The sequence below is a fragment of the Pygocentrus nattereri genome, chromosome 15, assembly GCF_015220715.1.
Source record: "Pygocentrus nattereri isolate fPygNat1 chromosome 15, fPygNat1.pri, whole genome shotgun sequence".
NCBI classification, from domain to species: Eukaryota; Metazoa; Chordata; class Actinopteri; order Characiformes; family Serrasalmidae; genus Pygocentrus; species Pygocentrus nattereri.
In genome coordinates, this window is record NC_051225.1 from 138,177 (window position 1) to 163,461 (window position 25,285).

General features: G+C 43.8%; 1 protein-coding gene across 1 annotated transcript; it reads left to right on the forward strand.

Annotated features, from left to right (window-relative positions):
• Positions 1-8,319: 8,319 nt before the first annotated feature.
• dynlt2b (dynein light chain Tctex-type 2B) lies at positions 8,320-15,816 on the forward strand. Its single transcript, XM_017681888.1, has 5 exons — positions 8,320-8,417; positions 13,396-13,529; positions 14,702-14,771; positions 15,333-15,396; positions 15,485-15,816. Exons 1-5 carry the CDS (start codon positions 8,368-8,370, stop codon positions 15,530-15,532), a joined length of 366 nt encoding a protein of 121 aa, XP_017537377.1. The 5' UTR covers positions 8,320-8,367; the 3' UTR covers positions 15,533-15,816.
• The last annotated feature ends 9,469 nt before the right edge of the window (positions 15,817-25,285 follow it).

Here is a 25,285-nt window from a genome sequence, read left to right on the forward strand (position 1 = left end):
AGCTTCTGCTTGATTCAGTCGGAATCACAGCCTCTGATTGGTCGATGATTCAGGAAGACAGCTTCTGCTTGATTGTTAGAAACACAGCCTCTGACTGGTCGACCAGTCAGGAACACAGCTTCTGCTTGATTCAGTCAGAAACACAGCTTCTGATTGGTCAATGAGTCAGGAACACAGTTTCTGATTGATTGTCAGAAACACAGCCTCTAAATTGGTCGACCAGTCAGGAACACAGCTTCTGCTTGATAGAGTCGGAAACACAGCCTCTGATTGGTCGACCAGTCAGGAACACAGCTTCTGCTTGATTCAGTCGGAAACACAGCTTCTGATTGGTCAATGAGTCAGGAACACAGCTTCTGCTTGATTGTCAGAAACACAGCCTCTAAATTGGTCGACCAGTCAGGAACACAGCTTCTGCTTGATAGAGTCGGAAACACAGCCTCTGATTGGTCGACCAGTCAGGAACACAGCTTCTGCTTGATTCAGTCGGAAACACAGCCTCTGATTAGTCAACCAGTCAGGAACACAGCTTCTGATTGGTCAATGAGTCAGGAACACAGCTTCTGATTGTTCAGTGGGTCAGGAATACAGCTTCTGCTTGATAGAGTCGGAAACACAGCCTCTGATTGATTGACAAGTCAGGAACACAGCCTCTGATTGGTCGACGAGTCAGGAACACAGCTTCTCCTTGACTGAGTTGGAAACACAGCCTCTGATTGCTCAATGAATCAGGAACACAGCTTCTGATTGGTTGACGAGTCAAGAACACAGCTTCTGATTGATCGACCAGTCAGGAACACAGCCTCTACCTGGGAAAAGAGGACAGTAAGTGTCCAGCATGTGGTGCTCCAGAGACATATTCTTTTATGCTCAATGTCCTTTGATGTTGCACATGACATTGTCAACCTGAGAGGATTCATATTTATTGATTATTGAATAGAACTCACTTATTTTCTGCCTAATATCACTGTATAACACTAATATTCACTTCTGCCTTGAAGCTTCTCCCAGCGCTGCCTCATTTTGTCAGGGGGACCACGATGGTGACCACTGAGGTTAAGGCACCCACCCAAACATCTCTGTACTACAGAGCACCAATAACAGTGCCTGTTTTTGATACTTTAGTGAAAATAAAGTCATAAATAATTATTAGAATTGTTTATGAAATAAGAAACTGCGGGTGTTCTGTTGGTTACTCATAGGTGACAAAAGTCCCTCGTGCAAAAAAGCTTTCAGGTAGCAGCTGCAAAGTCAGATAACACATCAAATCTGATGAAGCAGTTGGGATTTATCTCTGAGGAGAGCAGCACGAACGTCAGTCCAGAGCGTTTATCAGTGTGGAGAACATGTTCACATTCGGAACTAAAACCAGCAGAACTATAACCTCACTCAATCAGTCTCACGGATCATCTAATCTCCATCATCTATGGCGTTTCATTTTCACGTTGTAGGTCAGAGCTTTCTGCAGTGTTTCTCCATCTAATGTGCTCGTCCTCTTCTTTCATCACAGCTGTGAAGTTAGTTGGGGGGTGAAAACGTGGCAGAGTTGTCATTAAATTTATCATTAACATTCACTACTGGGGTTGAAAACATTTAGGGAAAATATCTAATTGTGATTTTTCTGACTCCTATACACACAGATTAGTTTACTCAAAATATTAGAGGCAACTCGGTGCCTCAAATTAATTTAAAGTGCTTGAAGTTATACACCAAGTTAAATACATTCAACCTTTAAGTTAAAGAAAGTATAAGTTTACATCACGCAAACTATAAAATATAAAGTATAAAATAAGTACATTTACGTGAATTTTCAACAACTGGACTGAATGACAGCGGCTAATTACAAGGAAATGAGTAATTATATAGTGATTATTTAACCTCTTAAGCTCCAGGCTATATTTTGGTTTGTTTTGAAATTTGAAGTCAGAATTTCCATGACGAAATCATAAGGCATAATTCAGTGACTGCATGAAATAAATGTAATTTATTTATTTATTTTATTTTGTAAAAGCCCCTCAGATTAACAGAACGTATGTTTTATGATCTCCACATTTCACTTCACGCTCACAATTTACTGCTGAAAGCCAGAAATCTCTGCCGCTCTTTGTGTTGTTCTCTAAAAGTGATGTTTCCAGAGCAGATCACTGAAGAGACGCCGTCTGTTTATAGTTTAGAGCCCAGATTTGGGGAAAAACAGGTCGACTTTCAGTAGAAAAACAAACTGAGTTCAGCTTCTTTTATTATAAGGGTTTAAAATGACATCACCGTCTATTAGACTGGAGAGAAGAGCTACAGCATCACACGACGCCCAGCTTCTGAATGGAGCTTATGGAATATGAACATTATGGAGAACATGTTGGAGTGTGGTTTGGAACCACCGGTGGTGCCGAGGGGCTTAAGAGGCTATGAATAAATAACATAATGATCATTTTGGTATCAGTACTGAGTTCAAGGTGTTGGATCGGTCTCATGAACAAAAAAGTTCAAACGATGCCCAGCCTTAGTCGCCACAGCAAAGTTCTGATTAATGTAAAGATTTAATAAATATTCTCTTACTGTAAAGCAGCTTTTGGTCACAGTGATACTAACAGTCTGTCCCACAGCAGCTTTAAACACTGAAAAGTTACACAACTAACACCATAATCAATAATTTCTCTGTTAAATGAGTCATATTGTATATCAATGTGTGTGTGTGTGTGTGTGTGTGTATGTGTGGTTTCTGAGGTTGTCTGGAATATGGGGGGCATCTGGTTTCCTGCTTTAACCACAGAGACCCCCAGGAGCCCCATCAGTTCACACATGCACAGACGTAGGCGTTAAAAGTTAAAGCTGCCTCACTGTAAACACGACACCACGGCTCAGCTTTAAACCATGAGGTAACTGATTACACTGTGGTCTCGAGTTATCCGACTCAAGCTTTTCCGTTTAGTTAACGCTTAGTTTAACGACTCTGAAATGTCCAGAACTCACCAGCAGTTTCATTACACACTTCTATAGTCTAAGAGCAGCTCAGCCAGTTTGTGCTGAAGTCCTTGTAGTTACTGAATAATGAGGCTTAGTGTGTAATAAGCTTGAGATTTTAAGGGGTTTAAGGGGTTTTTCCCTGAGTTTCCCTGCGATCTGCTACTCTTTCCATCACACAGTCTAATCAGATGCTTCTCCTCTTGTTTTGTTCTGTTCTTTTTTTTTTATCAAATCACTAACAATTTAGAACTGAAGAGAAGAACACTAAAGAGCACAGTGGATTAACTTAACTTCACAAAAATTTACTATAAAATCAAAAGTAAGTAAGTAAGTAAATAAATAAATAAGTAGAATAATAATTTTGTGGTTTACACGTTAGTAGTGTGTGTTATGGGCAAAAATTAAGATTACTGTTGGTTTCTGTATTTCACTGTGTTTTATGTGTGGTCATGTGTGGTGTATTATTCTGGATGCCCCTTCACTCAAAAAGACCTGTATTTAACAACTGAAGCACACTAAACTAAGTTTACATGCTGGCGCCTCTGACCAGCGACACCATTTAAGGAGCTGGTGAACAGGAAGCCGACTACAGCCTCGTAAAAGTGATACTGAATGCAGTTTTCCGCCTGAAAGTCGTTTGTCTTGTATGAGCGTCTCTCACACTCGAGCTTTAATCTCTGAGCATCAGACGCTGCTGGACTTCAGTAAATAAAAGACTTTGTTCACTCCGCAGGTCCAAGTGGCCCAGATCCGATTTCTTCTTCATGTGTGACACAGGTGTGTGTCTGTGTGTCAGAGTGAACAGATAAACACACTGAATCTGACATCGTCATTCCAACATCAGATGCTTTCATGTGCGGCACTGAAGTCCGATATGTATCCAATCTCCAGGAATGCGATTCGCTCTTGACAGCCTGATCGGAATTCATGCGGCTTCCAACTCGACGTTCATCATCATTTCATGCTGCGGCCTCATAAACATTTAGACTCACTGTGAAATATCTCACTATTAAATATCTCACTGTGAAATATCTCACGTTGAAATATCTCATTGTGAAATATCTCATTGTGAAATATGTCTCTGTTAAATATCTCACTGTTAAATATCTCACTGTTAAATATCTCACTGTGAAATATCTCACTGTTAAATATCTCACTGTGAAATATCTCATTGTGAAATATCTCACTGTGAAATATCTCACTGTGAAATATCTCATTGTCAAATATCTCACTGTGAAATATCTCATTATAAAATATCTCACTGTGAAATATCTCATTGTGAAATATGTCACTGTGAAATATCTCACTGTGAAATATCTCATTGTGAAATATCTCACTGAAATATCTCATTGTGAAATATGTCACTGTGAAATATCTCACTGTGAAATACCTCATTGTGAAATATCTCATTGTGAAATATGTCACTGTGAAATATCTCACTGTGAAATATCTCACTGTTAAATATCTCACTGTGAAATATCTCACTGTTAAATATCTCACTGTTAAATATCTCATTGTGAAATATCTCACATTGAAATATCGCATTGTGAAATATCTCATTGTGAAATATCTCACTGTGAAACATCTCATTGTGAAATATCTCACTGTTAAATAACTCACTCTGAAATATCTCATTGTGAAAAATCTCACTGTGAAATATCTCATTGTGAAATATCTCATTGTGAAATATCTCACTGTGAAACATCTCACTGTTAAATAACTCACTCTGAAATATCTCATTGTGAAAAATCTCACTGTGAAACATCTCATTGTAAAATATCTCACTATTAAATAGCTCACTGTGAAATATCTCATTGTGAAATATCTCACTGTGAAATATCTCACTGTTAAATATCTCACTGTGAAATATCTCATTGTGAAATATCTCACTGTGAAATATCTCACTGTGAAACATCTCATTGTGAAATATCTCACTGTTAAATAACTCACTCTGAAATATCTCATTGTGAAAAATCTCACTGTGAAATATCTCATTGTGAAATATCTCACTGTGAAATATCTCACTGTGAAATATCTCACTGTGAAACATCTCATTGTGAAATATCTCACTGTTAAATAACTCACTCTGAAATATCTCACTGTTAAATATCTCACTGTTAAATATCTCAATGTTAAATATCTCATTGTGAAATATCTCACTGTGAAATATCTCACTGTTAAATATCTCACTGTGAAATATCTCATTGTGAAATATCTCACTGTGAAATATCTCACTGTGAAATATCTCATTATAAAATATCTCACTGTGAAATATCTCATTGTGAAATATGTCACTGTGAAATATCTCACTGTGAAATATCTCATTGTGAAATATCTCACTGTGAAATATCTCATTGTGAAATATTTCATTGTGAAATATGTCACTGTGAAATATCTCACTGTGAAATATCTCACTGTTAAATATCTCACTGTGAAATATCTCACTGTTAAATATCTCACTGTTAAATATCTCATTGTGAAATATCTCACATTGAAATATCTCATTGTGAAATATCTCATTGTGAAATATCTCACTGTTAAATAACTCACTCTGAAATATCTCATTGTGAAAAATCTCACTGTGAAATATCTCATTGTGAAATATCTCACTGTGAAATATCTCACTGTGAAACATCTCATTGTGAAATATCTCACTGTTAAATAACTCACTCTGAAATATCTCATTGTGAAAAATCTCACTGTGAAATATCTCATTGTGAAATATCTCACTGTGAAATATCTCACTGTGAAATATCTCACTGTGAAACATCTCATTGTGAAATATCTCACTGTTAAATAACTCACTCTGAAATATCTCATTGTGAAAAATCTCACTGTGAAACATCTCATTGTGAAATATCTCACTATTAAATATCTCATTGTGAAATATCTCATTGTGAAATATCTCATTGTGAAATATGTCACTGTGAAATATCTCACTGTTAAATATCTCACTGTTAAATATCTCATTGTGAAATATGTCACTGTGAAATACCTCACTGTTAAATATCTCACTGTTAAATATCTCATTGTGAAATATCTCACTATGAAATATCTCACTGTTAAATATCTCACTGTGAAATATCTCATTGTGCAATATCTCATTTTGTAATATAACATGGAGAAATGATAGCAGTCGACATAAATCATAGATCATTTCAAATAACTGTGACAAGCCAGGTCCCCCATTCTTTTCAGCAAACCCTGCTATGTTAATTTAGGATAGTTAGTTATTTTAGTTAGCTGTTAGATTTAACACCCTCCTAAAAAAGCCCATTAGAACACCTATGAATAAAACCTAGTGGTTTAATGGTTAGCATTAGAGACCAATAGTTTCCTGTAGGACACCTTTATATTCCACTAGGAAGCCATCCAGCACTTCTGAAATCAGAACTGCTTATACTGTTATACCAACCCATTAGGGAAAGTCAGAACACCATTACTGACTACTGGGCACCACCAGGAACCAGCAGAACCTTTTAATGGTTCCTCTACCTTTTACAGCAGGGCAGTTACTCAGATTATCCGAGACTGGTTTCAAACATGTGAATGAAAAATAACATAAGTTACCATCAGTGCTATCTTACCTGCCTCAGAACATCCTCTGCTGGGGTGACTGGGCTAACTCCAGCTAGTCTGATGGACTAAATTCACAAACTAGAAAGCTACCTGGCAGCAGTGCTGGGCCACGAAGTATCAAGATCTGGTATTAACCATCTTATAATCATCGTAATAGCACATTAATATAAGTCTGTTAACTACAATCAATTGTGAGACCTTGATCAACATCAACCTAGCTGTTAGCCACATCTCGGGCTCATCCATAAGCTTCCGTTAAAGTTTGAGTTTGAAAGAGCGACTGTGAACGGAACCAGTACTGATTAAGTTAGAACTGGGTTCTGCTTAAAACAGGCCTGACTGCTTATTTTATTATTTTATTAGCTAGGCTGATAACTGTGTCACTCCAACGTCTTACACACTTCAAATGTCTGTTTTAGTCAGATTATTACACTGCAGTCCTTTACTGGAAGAATCTGTGCACCTGAAACGAAGTTTCCGCAGTTTTTCTGTTTGATATTTGTTGTTTTTCCTGCGGGTTTGGGGATGAACTGCTTGAACTGATGATGCAGACTCGATTATTCAATCAGAGCTGTAGCTTCACCTGTTTCCCCCTTTATGTGTTTTATCCTAATGGTGAAATCTTGTTCTCTGCTCATGTTGCTTGTGTTATTCTTAGCTATGCGGTCTGTTCCAGAGGAGGATGGGCTCCCTTTAGAGTCTCAGATCAGTTCCGCTCAGGGTTTCTTGCTGTTAGGTGAGATTCCATTAGTGAAGCTTTTAAAACTAGATCTCTTTACTGACACCTGCTGGTTAAAAGCTGAACAGCAGCTCTGAATCTAACTGTTCTGGGGACGTTTTAAGATAAAATATTTATGTTCCAGTGACTTCGTGGCTGAGTTGCTGTCGTTCCCAATCGCTTCCACTTTGTTATAATCCCACTGACAGTGGACTGTGGAATATTTAGTAGTGAGGAAATTTCACGACTGGACTTGCTGCACAGGTGGCGTCCGATCACGGTACCACGCTGGAATTCACTGAGCTCCTGAGAGCGACCCATTCTTTCACTAATGTCTGTAGAAGCAGTCTGCAGGCCTAGGGGCTCGGCTTTATACACCTGTGGCCATGGAAGTGACTGGAACACCTGAATTCAATGATTTAGATGGGTGAGTGAAAACTTTTGGAAATATAGTGTAAATATAATGTGTATATATATATATATATATATATATATATATATATATATATATATATATATATATATATATGTATATATATATATATATATAGCTACGGTCCTGGAGGGCCGGTGTCCAGCATGGTTTGGAGGTTTCCCTGCTCAAACACACCTACCTAACTTGGCAATTAACAGATAAGTGTAATCAGGTGTGTGGGAGCAGGTAAACCACCAAACTGGACAGCGGCCCTCCGGGACCGGAGATGTGCACCTCTGATCTGAGTGTATATAAGTATAGATACATACATATACAGACATCACATCAACAGCTAACATTTAAATACATACAAAAGACTACAAAATTTAAATAATTTAAATAAAACAAATGTTACCTGTGCTCAGGGTTTATAGTGTGACTGGTTCATATAGGACGTTGTTTTGAACTAAATCTGAAAATAAACAACACAAAGTTTTAACATCTTGAAAAACTCAAACATAGAAAATTCACAATAAATAAAAACATTGACAGAATAAAATAAAGCGCAGAAACACGGCGGTGAGCGTGAGCTGGAGTTTCATTGGTCAGACGGGGACGGGGACAGCTGATTGGCTATGAGCCTGACGTCACGCCGCGGGCGCTGTCATGGTAACAGTGGCTTTAGTCGGTAATGGAGGTGGCGGCGAACACACACAGCATCAGGCCGAGCCAGCAGCACCGGTACCACTCACACCCACACCGAGTACCTGCCCAGGTGCGGCGCGGTACAGGCGGGGCAGGTCTGCAGGGCTTCTTCCAGCCCGCTGAGAGACTTTAAAGGCGCTGCTTGAGCCGCTTAGTCTCTTTTTTTAGCGCAGCGGCTAACAGCGCTAAGCTAACTAAGCTACTGTAGCTCCGCTCTGAATAAGCTTTGGTCACTAAAGCCCCCAGATTAGGTTACTAATGTGTAATAAACAACCGAAATCATTTTATAAGTATTTATATGCTGTATTAATGATACTGCTAAGGTAAAGCTGAAGTTCGCCACCTTTCTGATCGGAATTTCGCGTTCCTCCTTAAATGGGCAGCAGATGATCTTTTAAGGTGGACCGGGAAATTCCGATTAAAAAGTCAGTTTCTTCCTTTATGATTTATTGAAGCCAGACTGAATTTTGGAGTAAGATGGATGAAGTGGTAGATGGTGTCCCTAGAGAGGAGAGATTGGTGATTGGTGCAGACTTCAATGGACATGTTGGTGAAGGGAACAGAGGGGATGAAGAGGTGCTGGGTATGTATGGTGTGAAAGACAGAAATGCGGAAGGTCAGATGGTTGTAGATTTTGCAGAGAGAATGGAAACGACTGTGGTGAACACGTATTTTCAGAAGAGGGAAGAACACAGGGTGACATACAAGAGTGGAGGGAGGTGCACACAGGTGGATTATATCCTTAGCAGGAGATGCCACCTAAAGGAGATTGGAGATTGTAAAGCGGTGCCAGGGGAAAGTGTAGCAAGGCAGCATAGGGTGGTTGTCTGTAGAATGAGGTTAGAAACAAAGAAGAGGAAGAGAGTGAAGACAGAGCCAAAGATTAGATGGTGGAAGCTGAAGGAGGAGGATGGTTGCAGGCAGTTCAGGGAAAAATTGCAACAGGCCCTTGGGGGCAGTGAGGAGCTACCTGAGGACTGGGAAACTACAGCCAAGGTGGTGAGAGAAACTGGCAAGAGTGTGTTGGGTGTTTCGTCTGGTCAGAGGAAAGAAGACAAGGAAAGTTGGTGGTGGAATGAGGAAGTCCAGGAGAGTATTCAGAAGAAGAAGGCAGTTAAGAAAAAGTGGGATAACCAGAGAGATGAAGGAAGTAGGCAGGAGTGCTGTGAGGCTGGTTGCATAGCGAAAAGAATGGTGGCAAAGGCAAAGGCTCAGGCCTATGATGAGCTGTATGAGAGGCTGGACAGTAAAGAAGGAGTAAAGGACTTCTATCGTTTGGCTAAACAGAGAGATAGAGCTGGAAAGGATGTATAGCAGGTTAGGCTGATAAAGGATAGAGAGGGAAATGCACTAGTGAGTGAACAGAGAGTGTTGAGTAGATGGAAGGAGGACTTTGAAGAACTAATGAATGAGGAAAACGAGAGAGAGGAGGTGGTACTGTATGAGGAAGTCAGGTGTAGCTGAAAAGTATGTTAGGGTGGTGCAGGACATGTATGAGGATAGTGAGACAGTGGTGAGGTGTGCAGTCGGAGTGACAAATGGTTTCAAGGTGAAGGTGGGGTTACATCAGGGATCAGCTTTGAGCCCCTTCTTGTTTGCAATAGTGATGGACAGGTTGACAGATGAGGTCAGGCAGGAGGCTCCATGGACCATGATGTTTGCAGATGACATTGTAATCTGTGGTGAGAGTAGAGAGCAGGTGGAAGAGAATCTGGAGAGGTGGAGGTTTGCACTGGAGAGGAGAGGAATGAAGGTCAGTAGAGATAAGACGGAATACATGTGTGTGAATGAGAGGGAGGCAGGTGGAAAGGTGAAGATGCAAGGAGTAGAGGTGGTAAAGGTGGATGACTTCAAATATCTTGGGTCAACCATCCAGAGCAATGGACAGTGTAGAAAAGAGGTGAAGAAGAGGGTGCAGGCAGGATGGAGTGGGTGGAGACGGGTGTCAGGGCTGATGTGTGACAGAAGGATAGCAGCAAGAGTGAAAGGGAAGGTCTACAAGACAGCAGTGCGTCCTGCTATGATGTTTGGTTTGGAGACTGTGGCTCTGTCTAAAAGACAGGAGGCTGAGCTGGAGGTGGCGGAGATGAAGATGCTGAGATTTTTGTTGGGAGTGACAAGGATGGACAAGATTAGAAATGAGCAGATCAGAGGGACGGTGAAGGTGGAGCAGTTTGGAGATAAAGCCAGAGAGGCCAGGTTGAGATGGTTTGGACATGTGTTGAGGAGGAATAGTGGATATATCGGGCAAAGAATGTTGGAGATGGAGCTGCCGGGTAGAAGGAGAAGAGGTAGACCTCAGAGAAGGTTTATGGATGTAGTGAAGGTGGATATGGAGATGGTTGGTGTGAAAGTAGAGGAGGCAGTGGATAGGGCAAGATGGAGGCAGATGATCCGCTGTGGCTGAGTACTGAGCGCTGAGTACTGAGGGCTGAATGCTGAGTACTGAGGGCTGCATGCTGAGTACTGAGGGCTGAATGCTGAGGGCTGAGTGCTAAGGACTGAATGCTGAGGGCTGAGTACTGAGGGCTGAGTACTGAGGGCTGAGTACTGAGGGCTGAGTACTGAGGGCTGAATGCTGAGGGCTGAATGCTGAGGGCTGAATGCTGAGGGCTGAGTGCCTTGCTGTGTCTCTAGCAGACTGTGTTTCTAGCAGTATCTGAGCTCAGGACCGTCTTTTTCTCTAAGCTACTGGTAACTAGCAAAGATACTTTCTCTAGACAGACAAAGCACTTCTTGTAAGTCGCTCTGGATAAGAGCGTCTGCTAAATACTGTAAATGTAAATGTAAATGAGTATTGAGTGCTGAGGGCTGAGTACTGAGGGCTGAGTACTGAGGGCTGAGTGCTGAGTGCTGAGGGCTGAGGGCTGAGGGCTGAGTGCTGAGGGCTGAGTGCTGAGTGCTGAGGGCTGAGGGCTGAGGGCTGAGTGCTGAGGGCTGAGTACTGAGGGCTGAGTACTGAGGGCTGAGTGCTGAGGGCTAAAGGCTGAGTGCTGAGTATTGAGTGCTGAGGGCTGAGTACTGAGGGCTGAGGGCTGAGGGCTGAGTGCTGAGGGCTGAGTACTGAGGGCTGAGTACTGAGGGCTGAGTACTGAGGGCTGAGGGCTGAGTATTGAGGGCTGAGTACTGAGGGCTGAGTACTGAGGGCTGAGTGCTGAGGGCTAAAGGCTGAGTGCTGAGTATTGAGTGCTGAGGGCTGAGTACTGAGGGCTGAGGGCTGAGTGCTGAGGGCTGAGTACTGAGGGCAGAGTACTGAGGGCTGAGTACTAAGGGCTGAGGGCTGAGGGCTGAGTGCTGAGTGCTGAGTGCTGAGGGCTGAGTGCTGAGTGCTGAGGGCTGAGTGCTGAGGGCTGAGTACTGAGGGCTGAGTACTGAGTACTGAGGGCTGAGTACTGAGTGCTGAGGGCTGAGGGCTAAAGGCTGAGTGCTGAGGGCTGAGGGCTGAGGGCTGAGTGCTGAGGGCTGAGTGCTGAGTGCTGAGGGCTGAGGGCTGAGGGCTGAGTGCTGAGGGCTGAGTACTGAGGGCTGAGTACTGAGGGCTGAGTGCTGAGGGCTAAAGGCTGAGTGCTGAGTATTGAGTGCTGAGGGCTGAGTACTGAGGGCTGAGGGCTGAGGGCTGAGTGCTGAGGGCTGAGTACTGAGGGCTGAGTACTGAGGGCTGAGTACTGAGGGCTGAGGGCTGAGTATTGAGGGCTGAGTACTGAGGGCTGAGTACTGAGGGCTGAGTGCTGAGGGCTAAAGGCTGAGTGCTGAGTATTGAGTGCTGAGGGCTGAGTACTGAGGGCTGAGGGCTGAGTGCTGAGGGCTGAGTACTGAGGGCAGAGTACTGAGGGCTGAGTACTAAGGGCTGAGGGCTGAGGGCTGAGTGCTGAGTGCTGAGTGCTGAGGGCTGAGTGCTGAGGGCTGAGTACTGAGGGCTGAGTACTGAGTACTGAGGGCTGAGTACTGAGTGCTGAGGGCTGAGGGCTAAAGGCTGAGTGCTGAGTATTGAGTGCTGAGGGCTGAGTACTGAGTACTGAGGGCTGAGGGCTGAGTGCTGAGGGCTGAGTACTGAGGGCTGAGTACTGAGTACTGAGGGCTGAGTGCTGAGGGCTAAAGGCTGAGTGCTGAGTATTGAGTGCTGAGTACTGAGGGCTGAGGGCTGAGGGCAGAGTACTGAGGGCTGAGTACTAAGGGCTGAGGGCTGAGGGCTGAGTGCTGAGTGCTGAGTGCTGAGGGCTGAGTGCTGAGGGCTGAGTACTGAGTACTGAGGGCTGAGTACTGAGTGCTGAGGGCTGAGGGCTAAAGGCTGAGTGCTGAGTATTGAGTGCTGAGTACTGAGTGCTGAGGGCTGAGTACTGAGGGCAGAGTACTGAGGGCTGAGTACTAAGGGCTGAGGGCTGAGGGCTGAGTGCTGAGTGCTGAGTGCTGAGGGCTGAGTGCTGAGGGCTGAGTACTGAGGGCTGAGTACTGAGTACTGAGGGCTGAGTACTGAGTGCTGAGGGCTGAGGGCTAAAGGCTGAGTGCTGAGTATTGAGTGCTGAGGGCTGAGTACTGAGTACTGAGGGCTGAGGGCTGAGTGCTGAGGGCTGAGTACTGAGGGCTGAGTACTGAGTACTGAGGGCTGAGTGCTGAGGGCTAAAGGCTGAGTGCTGAGTATTGAGTGCTGAGTACTGAGGGCTGAGGGCTGAGGGCTGAGGGCTGAGTGCTGAGGGCTGAGTGCTGAGGGCTGAGTACTGAGGGCTGAGTACTGAGGGCTGAGGGCTGAGTGCTGAGGGCTGAGTGCTGAGGGCTGAGTACTGAGGGCTGAGTACTAAGGGCTGAGTGCTGAGTGCTGAGTGCTGAGTGCTGAGTGCTGAGGGCTGAGTGCTGAGGGCTGAGTGCTGAGGGCTGAGTACTGAGTGCTGAGTGCTGTTCTTGGTGATGGATGTTCAGCGAGGCTGTTTTAGATGTAAACAGGTTTATCACACAGAACTTAAAACACTCTATACACTAAGTGTGTTAATTGTGCTGTGTATGTGTTGTATGTGTTGAGGTTCCGGCCGGCCGTTGTATCCGGCTGTATCCGGGAGCTGGTGAGGGAACAGTTGAGCGGAGAGACCTACGACTCGGAGCGGAGTGCGGACCTCGCACAGACACTCAGCGCGCACATCACTGCCCGACTCAAAGGTGAAGCTCTGAACCTGAGCTTAAAACTAGACCTGAGCAAAATCAATCTTAAACACAGACGAAGACTCTGCTGATATACATGTTTACGTATGCACTACATTGTATTACTGGTCTATTCTGAGCCAAGGCAGCGAAATTCTGTTCTAATGCACACTGACAATAAAGTCTGTCTAAGTCTAAATCTAAGACTAGCTTGGTGAAACCAGCCTGTCTCATCAAGACTTCTTGTTTATCCAGGTTTAAGGTCAGTTCAGAATTAGGGGGCTGAGCTCCTGACCAAGCAGGGACAGCCATATGAGCAATCACGGTGGAGCTAATGGCCAATTAGAGCTGAGCTTATGACCAGTCATAGCAGAGCTTCTGACCAATTACAGACACCCTTCTGGCCAATTAGAGCTGAGCTTCTGACCAATCAGGGACAGCTATATGACCAATCACAGCGGGGCTTCTGACCAATCAAGAAAAATCAGAGACATTCTTCTGACCAATCACAGACGGTTCTGACTATGGACCCTTTAGTGGTGTTTGTGGCGTCAGTAACATGAACGATGCCTGTGTTCAGTGCAGTGAACTGACCTCACTGCACAGTGAACTGACCTCACTGCACAGCTATGAAGTTTATAAAGCAGTTATTACTGTAATCAACACTGAGGACAGACGGTCTGAGCTTGTTTAGTTTTAGTGATGCTGAAAGGCTTTTAGACTCAAATCTGGACTAGACCTTAAACCTGCACTCCTCCCAGCAGCAGCAGATGATGCTACTGTTTAGTGATGCTCTCTCTGTATCTCTCTCTCTCTGTATCTCTCTCTCTGTCTCTCTCTCCCTGTCTCTCTGTATCTCTCTCTCTGTCTCTCTCTCCCTCTCTCTCTGTATCTCTCTCTCTGTCTCTCTCTCTCTCCCTCTCTCTGTATCTCTCTCTCTCTGTATCTCTCTCTCTGTCTCTCTCTCCCTGTCTCTCTGTATCTCTCTCTCTGTATCTCTCTCTCTGTCTCTCTCTCTCTCTCTCTGTATCTCTCTCTCTCTCTGTCTCTCTCTCTCTCTCTCTCTGTATCTCTCTCTGTCTCTCTCTCCCTCTCTCTCTGTATCTCTCTCTCCCTCTCTCTCTGTTTCTCTCTCCCTCTCTCTCTGTATCTCTCTCTCTCTCTGTCTCTCTCTCCCTCTCTCTCTGTAGAGTTGGGGCTGGATCGATATAAGCTGATTGTGCAGGTGGTTATTGGAGAACAGCGAGGAGAAGGAGTACAGTACGACACACACACACACACACACACACACACACACACACACACACACACAATCCTTTAAAACCATCACCGAGTCTGTGTGCAGCTTTTCAAACGTGAAAAACCTAATAAATCTTCTTATTTTTTGTGCACTCATTCATTTCTCCTGGGTTCACTCACTTCCTCCCTCACCTGTTCACTACTTCACTGACTCACTGACTGATGCACTCACTCACTCTTTCCCTTATTCACTCACTCACTCACTCACTCACTCACTCACTCACTCACTCACTCACTCTTTCCCTTATTCACTCTCTCTTTCTCTCACTGACTAACTCATGCTTCATTGTGTAGTGTTTGATGTGATCAGTGATTTCAGTAGAATAAAGTAATAAAGGTGTTTTATTGTAAAATCCAGCTGCAGCTCTAATGAAGGATGTAAATCCCACACGTGGTGTTTTTATTTGTATTATGTGTGAACAGTGGAGTGAGGATCAGTGGTAGTGTATCTGAGCTCAGTGGAACCTGCTGCTCTGCTTGTCTTCTTGTGTTTGCTCTCTGTAAGTCCTCCTCTGTCTGCAGGATGGCGTCTCGGTGTTTCTGGGACGCGGACACCGACAGCTGCGCCAAAGACGTTTACATGAACGTAAGGAAAAACCTGTAAATGTCAGGCAGAAACTTCATCCTCACGTGTGCTTTTCTTCAGCCTCAGTTCTCTCTGTGCTCTCCTGCAGGACAGCCTGTTCTGTGTGGCTGCTGTGTTTGGGGTTTACTATTACTGAGGAACCGATTTCTACGTGGGACGTCTGTGGATCAGTGTGGCAGATGGACTTTGTTTATTGTGTATGAGGTGCTCAGTGCGTGTCTGTTGTTGTGTAAGAAACGTATGTAGCTTTAATTCTGCATTCAGCACTGAGAGCTTCGCTCTGCTGCTCCGGACGTGTGGCAGGAAAAACGGCATTATTGGCAGCCGCGTCTGTAGAGCAGCTGCTTTTGTACATCTAGAATCTGTTTATAATGAAAATCAAAGCTTGATTAAAACGTTCGAGAGATTTTACGCTCCTTACTGCGTCTTTATACAAGAGTGTTTTTCCAGATCCAGGTCCACTTTGCTCTGTGAGTTTGGTCTGAGGGAACTCAGGTGGGTCCACGGCATGTGTGGGTGCTGCGTGTGGGGTTGCATGATGTGATGTGTGGTGTCTGGTGCTGCCTGCATGGCTAAAATCCTTCTTATACTGAAACGGTTCCTTTCTGCGGATGCTCTCCTACGCGGGGAAATGCTGTCTATCAAAAAAAACGCTGTTCTTTGCCCGAAAATAATAAAAGCATAAAAAAAACGGATGAAGCTGCCGACTCTCCTGCACACCTGTACGCAGAAAAGTGACGTATGGAATATGGAACAGGGCCAGGAACCAATGCTGGATGTGACTCAGGTATTCAGGACAAGTGGGTTCTTAATTGAATTCAGAACCGTTTGCCAAATGTGTTTTCACACCTCCGCATTTAACCCATCTGTGCAGTGAAACACCCACATACACACTAGTGAACGAACACACACACACACATTTCTCACAGTTTGTCTTCCTTAAACTGTACACATGCAGATGTTTGGCCACAGGGTGGAGCCAGTGAGCCACTCTCACTCATTCCGCACGTGGTTCTCTGCACGGTGAAATGTTTTTCAGATTGATGGAGAATGTTTTTGTGCAGCACCAAAAAGGGTTCTGTTGTGGTTAAGATGTCATAGTTGTAACAGTAGAAGAACCTTTCTGGTGCTATTTAGAACCCCTTTCAAAAATGTTTCTCTACATTGAACCTTTTCACATTAACCAGTGAATGAAAAATGAAATTTGAAAAAATTCCCCTTTAGTTTTCTTTTCAATCCATTACCAAGTAACACTAACGCTAATAACCTGATAGCAGCACTGATACTGTCATTGTTTTCTAGGGCATGTTAAACATTTTGGGGATGTTTTCTCTGCCACCTGGGAAATGTGGGCATGAAAAATGAAAAGCCTTTGCATCCGTGTTTGCACTGATTGATGTTTTTTCACCACATCAGTACACAGATGAGGGGAAATAGCCACCACTGTGGAGAGCTCTGATGTTTATCTAGAACAGAGCGTTTCACACCAAACCGCTCAGAACTGCTCTGATTACATCTCAACTGTTTAATTAGGCAGAAATTTGGAAAAATCAGTGAAGTTCCCCTTTAAGCTGCCGATCTCCTCCAGAACTCGATGCTCCTCACTGTTCTGACCCTTCCGCTCCACTCAACCTGAAGAAAGAGAGAGACTCTGCAGTCCAGTCAGTTTATTTATCTGCTGAGAGTCACTGCCGCATTGCGTTCTGGACCCAGACGGCCGTGCTGATCTGTTGAATCGTCCAGAGAGATGTGAGAAAATTACAGGTGTGAACAGAAACCCAGAACCATTCATACAGCGCTGAATGGAGACCTGATTGCACTGTGATGGATCTCATTATTCTGGTTCAGGTTCGGTCCGGGGCGCCTCAGGCCAGCTGCTGCCCAGCGTCCAGATACACTCTGCCGCTCAGTAGTTGCTATATTTGACATTTTTTTCATTTTCTGTTTATTCTATACAGTGAGGATGAACATTTTACAAACTGTTTAACAGACAAAAGACTTTTGGTCAAATTTATGTGGTTTTCTGTGTCGAGATTTGATCTTCACTTTTGAAAAACAGGTCTTTCAGGATGTTTTTATTAGAAGTTTATTCTGTCTTATTTTTATTAGATTGAGATTTACAGGTACATTAATATGACATTCATATGAATGTCCCAGTCCAGCCAAATCCATTCTGGATGTTTAGAACTATTATAATTCCTATAAACGTCATTATTGATCTGAAGCTCTCGGTGCTTATATCAGTGAAAACATTGATTCTATACTGTAACGGGTATAAATCGGATCAATTACTGTCCGATTCCAATTCAGCAGAACCCTGAATTCAAAAAGGTTCTCAGTGGTGAATTAGTACTGATTTTTCAGGTTAGTCTTAGACTAGTCTTAGTCCTGCCTGCTCTTTACTGACACAGTAATGAGACTAATGTACTGTGCTCCCCTTGCTCCATCACCCCAGAGCCTCTGACTCTGAATGGGCAGGTATTTGTAAATGTGTTGATTTCATGACGTTTGTGATGTTTTGTATGTGGCCCTTTAAACGTGCCTGAAGGAGATGTGCTGATTCTTTGGGCTACGGGACTAAAAGACGTGCTGCAGCGTCCAGCGGTGAGGAGATGTTTGAAAAGCGTGTGATTGATTGGTTTTGTATCAGGTCCCACTGAGTCGCTGCTCACGTCTCTCCTGAGAGCAACTTTCACCGGTGGCTCCAACAGGCCTCGCTGGACTGAGCGGGATTTATATCTGTTCTGACCATGAAGACCAGAGTGAGTCCGCGAGGCTGAAGAGCTGCTGAATTATCCATCAGCCCTCAGTCACCCTGCAGAGCGGGAACCTTCTGACCTTCACTGCAGGACCACCACGTCATTTCCACAGCACTTTTTCTCCACTTAAGAGCTCTCTGAAATCATGTGTTGTCACTATGGAGCTCAGAGGAAACAGATCAGCTACACACTCAGAGAATACAGTGGAATCCAAGGCTGTGCTCAGACTGACAGCCCAAATCTGATTTCTATCTGATCCACTTTGTGTCCAGATTGATTTTTAAATAGTCTGGACAGCAAAAATCACATGAAATCTGATTTCATGTTTTGCAGATCAGATCTAAAACCACTGTAAAGACACACCAATCCACTCTGAATCTTTCTGATTTCACCTCACGCACTGAACTGTGGGGGAATTTTGAATAAAACAGTGGAGTTCCCCTTTGTTAATGTGTAGTTTTTCCAGGAACAGGGTTTGCAGTATTTCAGAGAAATGCAGCTCGTATTAAAGTGAAAGAGTTATGTGGGGACAGAAGAGTCTGAAATCAGAGCCCAGCGCCCGGTGATCAGCTCAGATCAGAGCAAACGGCTCATCACTTTTCTATTTTAAGTGCAGACGCGCTGCAGCCGAGGACTCTGAGAGAGATTAGACGCACTGGTACCTCTAATGAGACGTGTCTTCTTCTCAGCGACGCCCAGATCAGACAGAAGCTCCTGCAGCATTTCAGCCTCTATAACAGTAACGTTACTGCAGATCAGCTCCGTCAGGAAACGCTGTCCAAGCTCCACTTTGGCCCTGAATCACCGCCGCATGAGGACACACAGGACCACCCAGCTGTGAGGAGAGCCACTGTTTATAGAACACAGTCAGAAACATGAGGGAAAATACACGCCTCAAATTCTGTTAAAGAACCTCTCAGGAACACAGCTCCGCTTCTTTAGGCCAGTATTAGGATCAGACATCATGTGAAGGATGCAAGGAGTTCCAGAACGATGGAGTTCCTCCTCACGTTCAGAGCTCAGATAGCTTCAGCAGATCCTCTCTACCTCCTCACTCACCACAGTGCAGCCTGAGATGGAGCATCAACACAAATAGCATTTACATTTACACTAAAAGACGGTCAACAGGCAGATTACAGTGATCACACACGTTTTAAAGGGCACATGTCGTCCATTTTTCCTGCCTTTTATTTTTCAGATCTGTTTATGACATCTTGAGGTTTAATGTACCAAAAACAATTCATCTCTACGTGATCATTTCCACTTTTCATCCCAACTCGGTGTTGCTGTTACTGTGCCTTTAAGACTGACATATGTAAACGAGCTCTGTTTGGATTGGCTGTCATGATCTCACTCTAAAAGCAGTCTGGCCTGAAACAGTCCTTATAACTTCAGCATGAGTGGGCGGAGCTACGCTGCTGTAAGCTCACTGTCTTTCCTCATATGGACGATTTGCTCTGGTAGAGAACATCGTCACCAAACCACATCAAATCTGTTTCTGTCGTTACGGTGTCAAGATTCTTACAATAGAACCCATTTGGTGCCATAGAGGACCCTTTGGTCCTGTATAGAACCCTTTTGGTGCTGTATAGAACCCTTCTTGGTGCCATAGAGAACCCTTTTAAAAAGCTCTAATTAATACAGAACAGCACCGATGCGAAGAAGTGTGAGGAGTTTAGATTCATTTCAGGAGCTCTTCTGAAAAAGATCAACAGGTGCAGAAGCTCATCTTCACTGTCAGATCTAAACCTCGTATGTCCAAGAAGTGAACTTTACTGGAGAAGAAACATCAGTCATATTTTAGTTGGACCTAATGGAAAAATGAAAGATTCCAAGTAATTTGATCCATTTTTATTGGACCAATCATCATGAAATGTTAACAAAATGTACAAGAGAGGTTCTGATTTCAAATCGCAACAAGCTGGAGATGTGAGGTTTGAAATACACCTCACTGCAGCGCAGAGTGAAGCGTGGCTATCGGAGCTGGAGCTTTCTAATGGGAATTGGCTTAATGGTTACCTTTAGAAACCACTACTTTCCTGTAAGACACCTTTGGATCCCATGAGAAAAATAAACCATCAAATGCGTCGGGAATCAGAACACCAGTTAAACCATTAGAGTCCTTTACACTGTGATAGGAATCCATCAGGAAAACACAGAATACCGTGGGAAACTACTGGACACCAGCAGGAAGTTTTAATGGTTTATTTTTCAGCTGGAAAGGAACATTAGCATGCTAGCAGCTCAAGCTAACTTATCTCTGAACAGATCTCAGACGACACAGGAGAGGTTCTCCTGTCAGGGTCTCCGAGGTGTTCGCTGACGCTGGCTGAATCGCTTACTTGTGCCCATTAAGCTCGGACTGCTTCAGGATTGGGTGAGTTGTCCTGTTCGGCTCGGTCTTCATGCTCCTGCTGGTCGTTTGAAAGTCCTGGAACTGCAGTGCTGCATTCCAGCCTGATGCTCTGCAGAGCTGACTCAGTGAAAACCCCTCATTCTCACCCTCTGCTGAACTGCAGGCCATCAGAAGATCAGGAGCACGACCTCCTTAAAGCTCTGACTCATCACCACTGACAGAGAGCTACAGAGCGTCAGCGGGAGTGAGAGCCCTGCGGCTGTGGCGCTTACTGCGTGTTTCTGAGCTACTGCAGTGGAAAAGCTACAGCCATGTGTCAGCAGTGATGATGATGATGATGATGGTCGAATTTTAATTAGAACGCTGGCGCTGACTGTATCAAACACACTCGATTAAACGCTGAACAACTCAGCACAGCTTTATTAGATATTAGCAGTAGCTAAAGCTTCCAGCCCACAGATACAGTACTGCCAGAAGTATGTGGACGCCTGACGCTCGTTAAATATCCCATTCCAAAATCATGGGCATTAATATGGAGTTGCCCATCTTGGCAGCTACAACAGCTTCCATCCTTCTGGGAAGCTTTCTAGAAGGTGTTGGAGAGTCTCTGTGGGAATTTGTGTCCATTCAGTCTAAAGAGCATCTGTGAGGTCAGACCCTGATGCTGGATGAGAGGGTCTGGCTCACAATCTCCGTCCCAGTTCATCCCAAAGGTGTTCAGTGGGGTTGAGGTCAGGCCTCTGTGAGGACCACTGGCGTTCCTCCACACCAAACTGGTCACTCCATGTCTTTATGGAGCTGCTTTGTGCTCGGAGTCTCTGTCCTGCTGGAACAGGAAAGACTCTTCCCCAAACTGCTGACCCAAAGCTGGAAGCTTAACTGTGTAAAATGTCTTGGTGCTGTAGCTTCTACATCACCCTTCACTGGACCTGAGAGCCCAAACCCTGAGAAACAGCCCAGCCCAGCATCCCTCCTCCACCAAACTTTACCGCTGGCTCTGCATTACGGTAGGGAACGTTCTCCTGACATCCACCAGACCAGATTCATCATCAGACTCACAGATAGAGAAGATTCATCACTCCAGAGAACATGGTTCCGCTGAGCCAGAGTCCTGTTCTGTGGTCGATCACTGCTGAAGCTTCCACCTCACAAAAGCAGGTGCAGTTGATGAGCAGCAAGTGTGACTTGCGACAGAGGTGGCATCCGACGACAGAGGCATGTTTAAAGTCACTGAGCTCATCAGTGCAACCCTCCTACTGCCAGTGTTTGTCTGTGGTGACTGCAAGACTATGTGCTTGATTTTTTACACCTGTTAGCAATGAAACACCTAACTCAGTAATTAGGAGGGCCACAGTGGCTACGTCACCAATTTTGGACCAGTATTTGGATTTTTTAGCATTCCACCAACCGGTCAGAATTTCCCGGTGCCAGCAGATGCTCTGTGTCATTGATCCTTAGTGTTGACCTATAACTGCTAAATCATTAGAATTACACGACAGATCACAGTATATCAGCTCAGATCAGAGCCCAACTTTACTCACATGTTTCAGGCAAATGAGTGATGATTTAGACAAGTAGTTAGCATCATGCTAATTGGTGGGGTATAGGCTTCCATTACTTGTTAGCTACATTAGCCTTGTGGCTCCAGTGATAAAACTCAGACACTCAAGCATGTCCTGGCTTCAGTTGCATTTGGGGAAACTTTTACTTTAAACAGGACAAAACTAGTTAATTCTGAACATAAACTACTGCAGGACCATCAGGACCATCAGGACTGTCAGGAACATCTTAATTTCTGCAGATTCACCAAACTAATCAAGCTCAGCTGCACAGTTGCACCTCTTTTTGTCTGCTCAGAGCAAACGGAAAAAGAACTGACACAGAACGGAGACGCTGACGCTGTGAAGGCAGGAAATGGAAAATGAGCACAATGAAGATGTGAAGATGAATGAGACAAATTTAATAAACGTTGCCTTATCTAACAAACATCTGACCCTCTGCACTTTACAGATTTTGTTGCCGTCTTGCATTTTTTTGCTGAAATGAATCTTTAAATGAATTTTCCATCACAGTAAAAGTGAATATCAGTGTGATTATGGTTTGAATCACTGTGAGAAGAAAGCAGAACAAACATGTGGAGGAGAGACGGTTTCACCAAGATCTCATCATCCAGGTTTAACAGCCGTGACTGGATTAGGTTGAATCCAGCTTGATGTTAAGCTAATAACCCTTTCCTTTGAAGTACGTCTCTGTTTTAAGTCTCGGGGAAAACAATGCCAAATACTACAAATGAGCCGCAGAGTAACGCAGCTCTGTTAAAGCCCACGTCCAAAGTTTCCTAAATATCAGTGGACAGTATTTTAGTGGTCAATGTGACGTTGATTCACACTTTGAGAATCAATATTGTGGCACAAAAGAGCAAAATGAACCTGGTAAGAAAAATAAACACAGATTTGGGTTCTCTGGGCCACACAGTTGTAAGCGATCTGGGGATCTTTACCACCAAACTACAGGTTATTCAATGGTATTTTAAAAGAATCAGAAATATATGCCAGTGTGGAGATGTTCTTTTGTGCCTAGAGCTAATCTGTGTCAAGGTTGTTTGGCTTGAGGGAGCTATCAGAGTGAAGCTCCACACACACAGACATACACATACCTACGTGAAAACCTACCCATGCATAGATTAAAGGGGCGACTATCACTCCAACTGATGACATTATTGATGAACAGGGTCTGTCTGGTGGGGGTTATTAGTTAGATTAGAGGTTTCTGTGCCTCTTTACGATGTTCAAGGCTGTTTCTATCAAGGGAATGGGGGGATGTCATTAATGTACAACTTTAGGCTCCATTAAGTCTACACATTCTACACACACACACACACACACACACACACACACACACACCTTTAACCTCCATTGATTACACTTCGTCTTTAGCTTTAGGTAGTATATAAATCAGGTATTACAGTGTTCTGAGGTGTATTACAGTGTATGTTTCCTAAGTGTGCAGTTGGGTCGGTCATCTCTCTGTAGGCCCTGCCAGTGAGTGCTTGTCTCTCTGGTGAATGCCGATTGGGTGACGGTCACTTCAGATACGCAGGGCTGTTATAAATTCTTTTGGTAAAACCTTAGCAGGCAGTTCGGGCAGGAGCTCAGAGAGTTGGGGCATGGAGAGATAAGCGGGAGATGGAGCGAACCCGAGTCCACACTCAGGTTTACTGGGGTGATGGAGCCCTAAAGGCTCTCAAGCCTTTTTTTTCATTTTTTATTATTAAACTTTTCATATTTAACATGATTCTTCTGTCTTGATTTCTATTTTTCATATTTCCTTCATTATCATAAAAACTGTTTTGTCCAGCGGTTTCATCCAATAAACTGACAAAACTCCTTTTGGGTTTTTTTACACCACAACGGAAAATTTTCCATTTTCACAATCTTACACAGTTCACGGTAAAAATGATCCTGTGAGTGAAATTATTTGGATTCTTGTTAATATATTTAATATTTCTCACTTTGAAATTGCTGTAAGAATATTACACTAATTCTAAGTCATTTGCTAATACTAACCAGTTCAGTGGATCATTACGAGCAAACAGGTCCAGATTTACAGTGGGGAAAAAAGTATTTAGTCAGCCACTGATTGTGCAAGTTCTCCCACTTAAAAAGATGAGAGAGGCCTGTAATTGACATCATAGGTAGACCTCAACTATGAGAGACAAAATGAGGAAAAAAATTCAGAAAATCACATCGTCTGATTTTTAAAGAATTTATTTGTATGTTACAAAGGCTACTATCAGTAACACACGACGCCGCCAGGGACTCAGATCTTGCAGTGCCAGGCGTGTCTTCCTGCTTAAGCCAGTACATATCCGGGCGCGTTTGAAGTTTGCTAGAGAGTATTTGGAGGTTCCGGGAGAGGACTGGGAGAATGTCATACGGTCAGATGAAACCAAAGGAGAACTGTTTGGTACAAACTCAACTCGTCGTGTTTGGAGGAAGAAGAATGCTGAGTTGCATCCAAAGAGCACCAGACCAACTGTGAAGCATGGGGTGGCAACATCATGCTTTGGGGCTGTTTCTCTGCAAAGGGACCAGGACGACTGGTCTGTGTACATGAAAGAATGAATGGGGCCATGAATTGTGAGATTTTGAGTGCAAACCTTCTTCCATCAGCAGGGCATTGAAGATGAAACGTGGCTGGGTCTTCCAACATGACCATGATCCCAAACACACTGCCAGGGCAACGAAGGAGTGGCTTCGTAAGAAGCATTTCAAGGTCCTGGAGTGGCCTAGCCAGTCTCCGGATCTCAACCCCATAGAAAACCTTTGGAGTTAGTGGAAAGTCCATGTTGCCCGCCGACAGCCCCAAAACATCACTGCTCTGCAGGAGGAACGGGCCAACATACCAGCAGCGGTGTGCACCCACCTGGTGAAGACTTACAGAAAACGTTTGACCTCTGTCAACAAAGGATATATAACAAAGTATTGAGATTAACTTTTGTTATTGACGAAATACTTATTTTCCACCATTATTTGCAAATAAATTCTTTAAAAATCAGACGATGTGATTTTCAGAATTTTTTTCCTAATTTTGTCTCTCATAGTTGAGGTCTACCTGTGATGTCAATTACAGGCCTCTCATCTTTCTAAGTTGGAGAACTTGCACAATTGGGCACTGACTAAATACTTTTTTTCCCCACTGTAGGTCAAATAAACTGATCATAATTTTCCAGCAAATCTCATTGTGAAGATTAAATATAGTAATAAGACTTAAT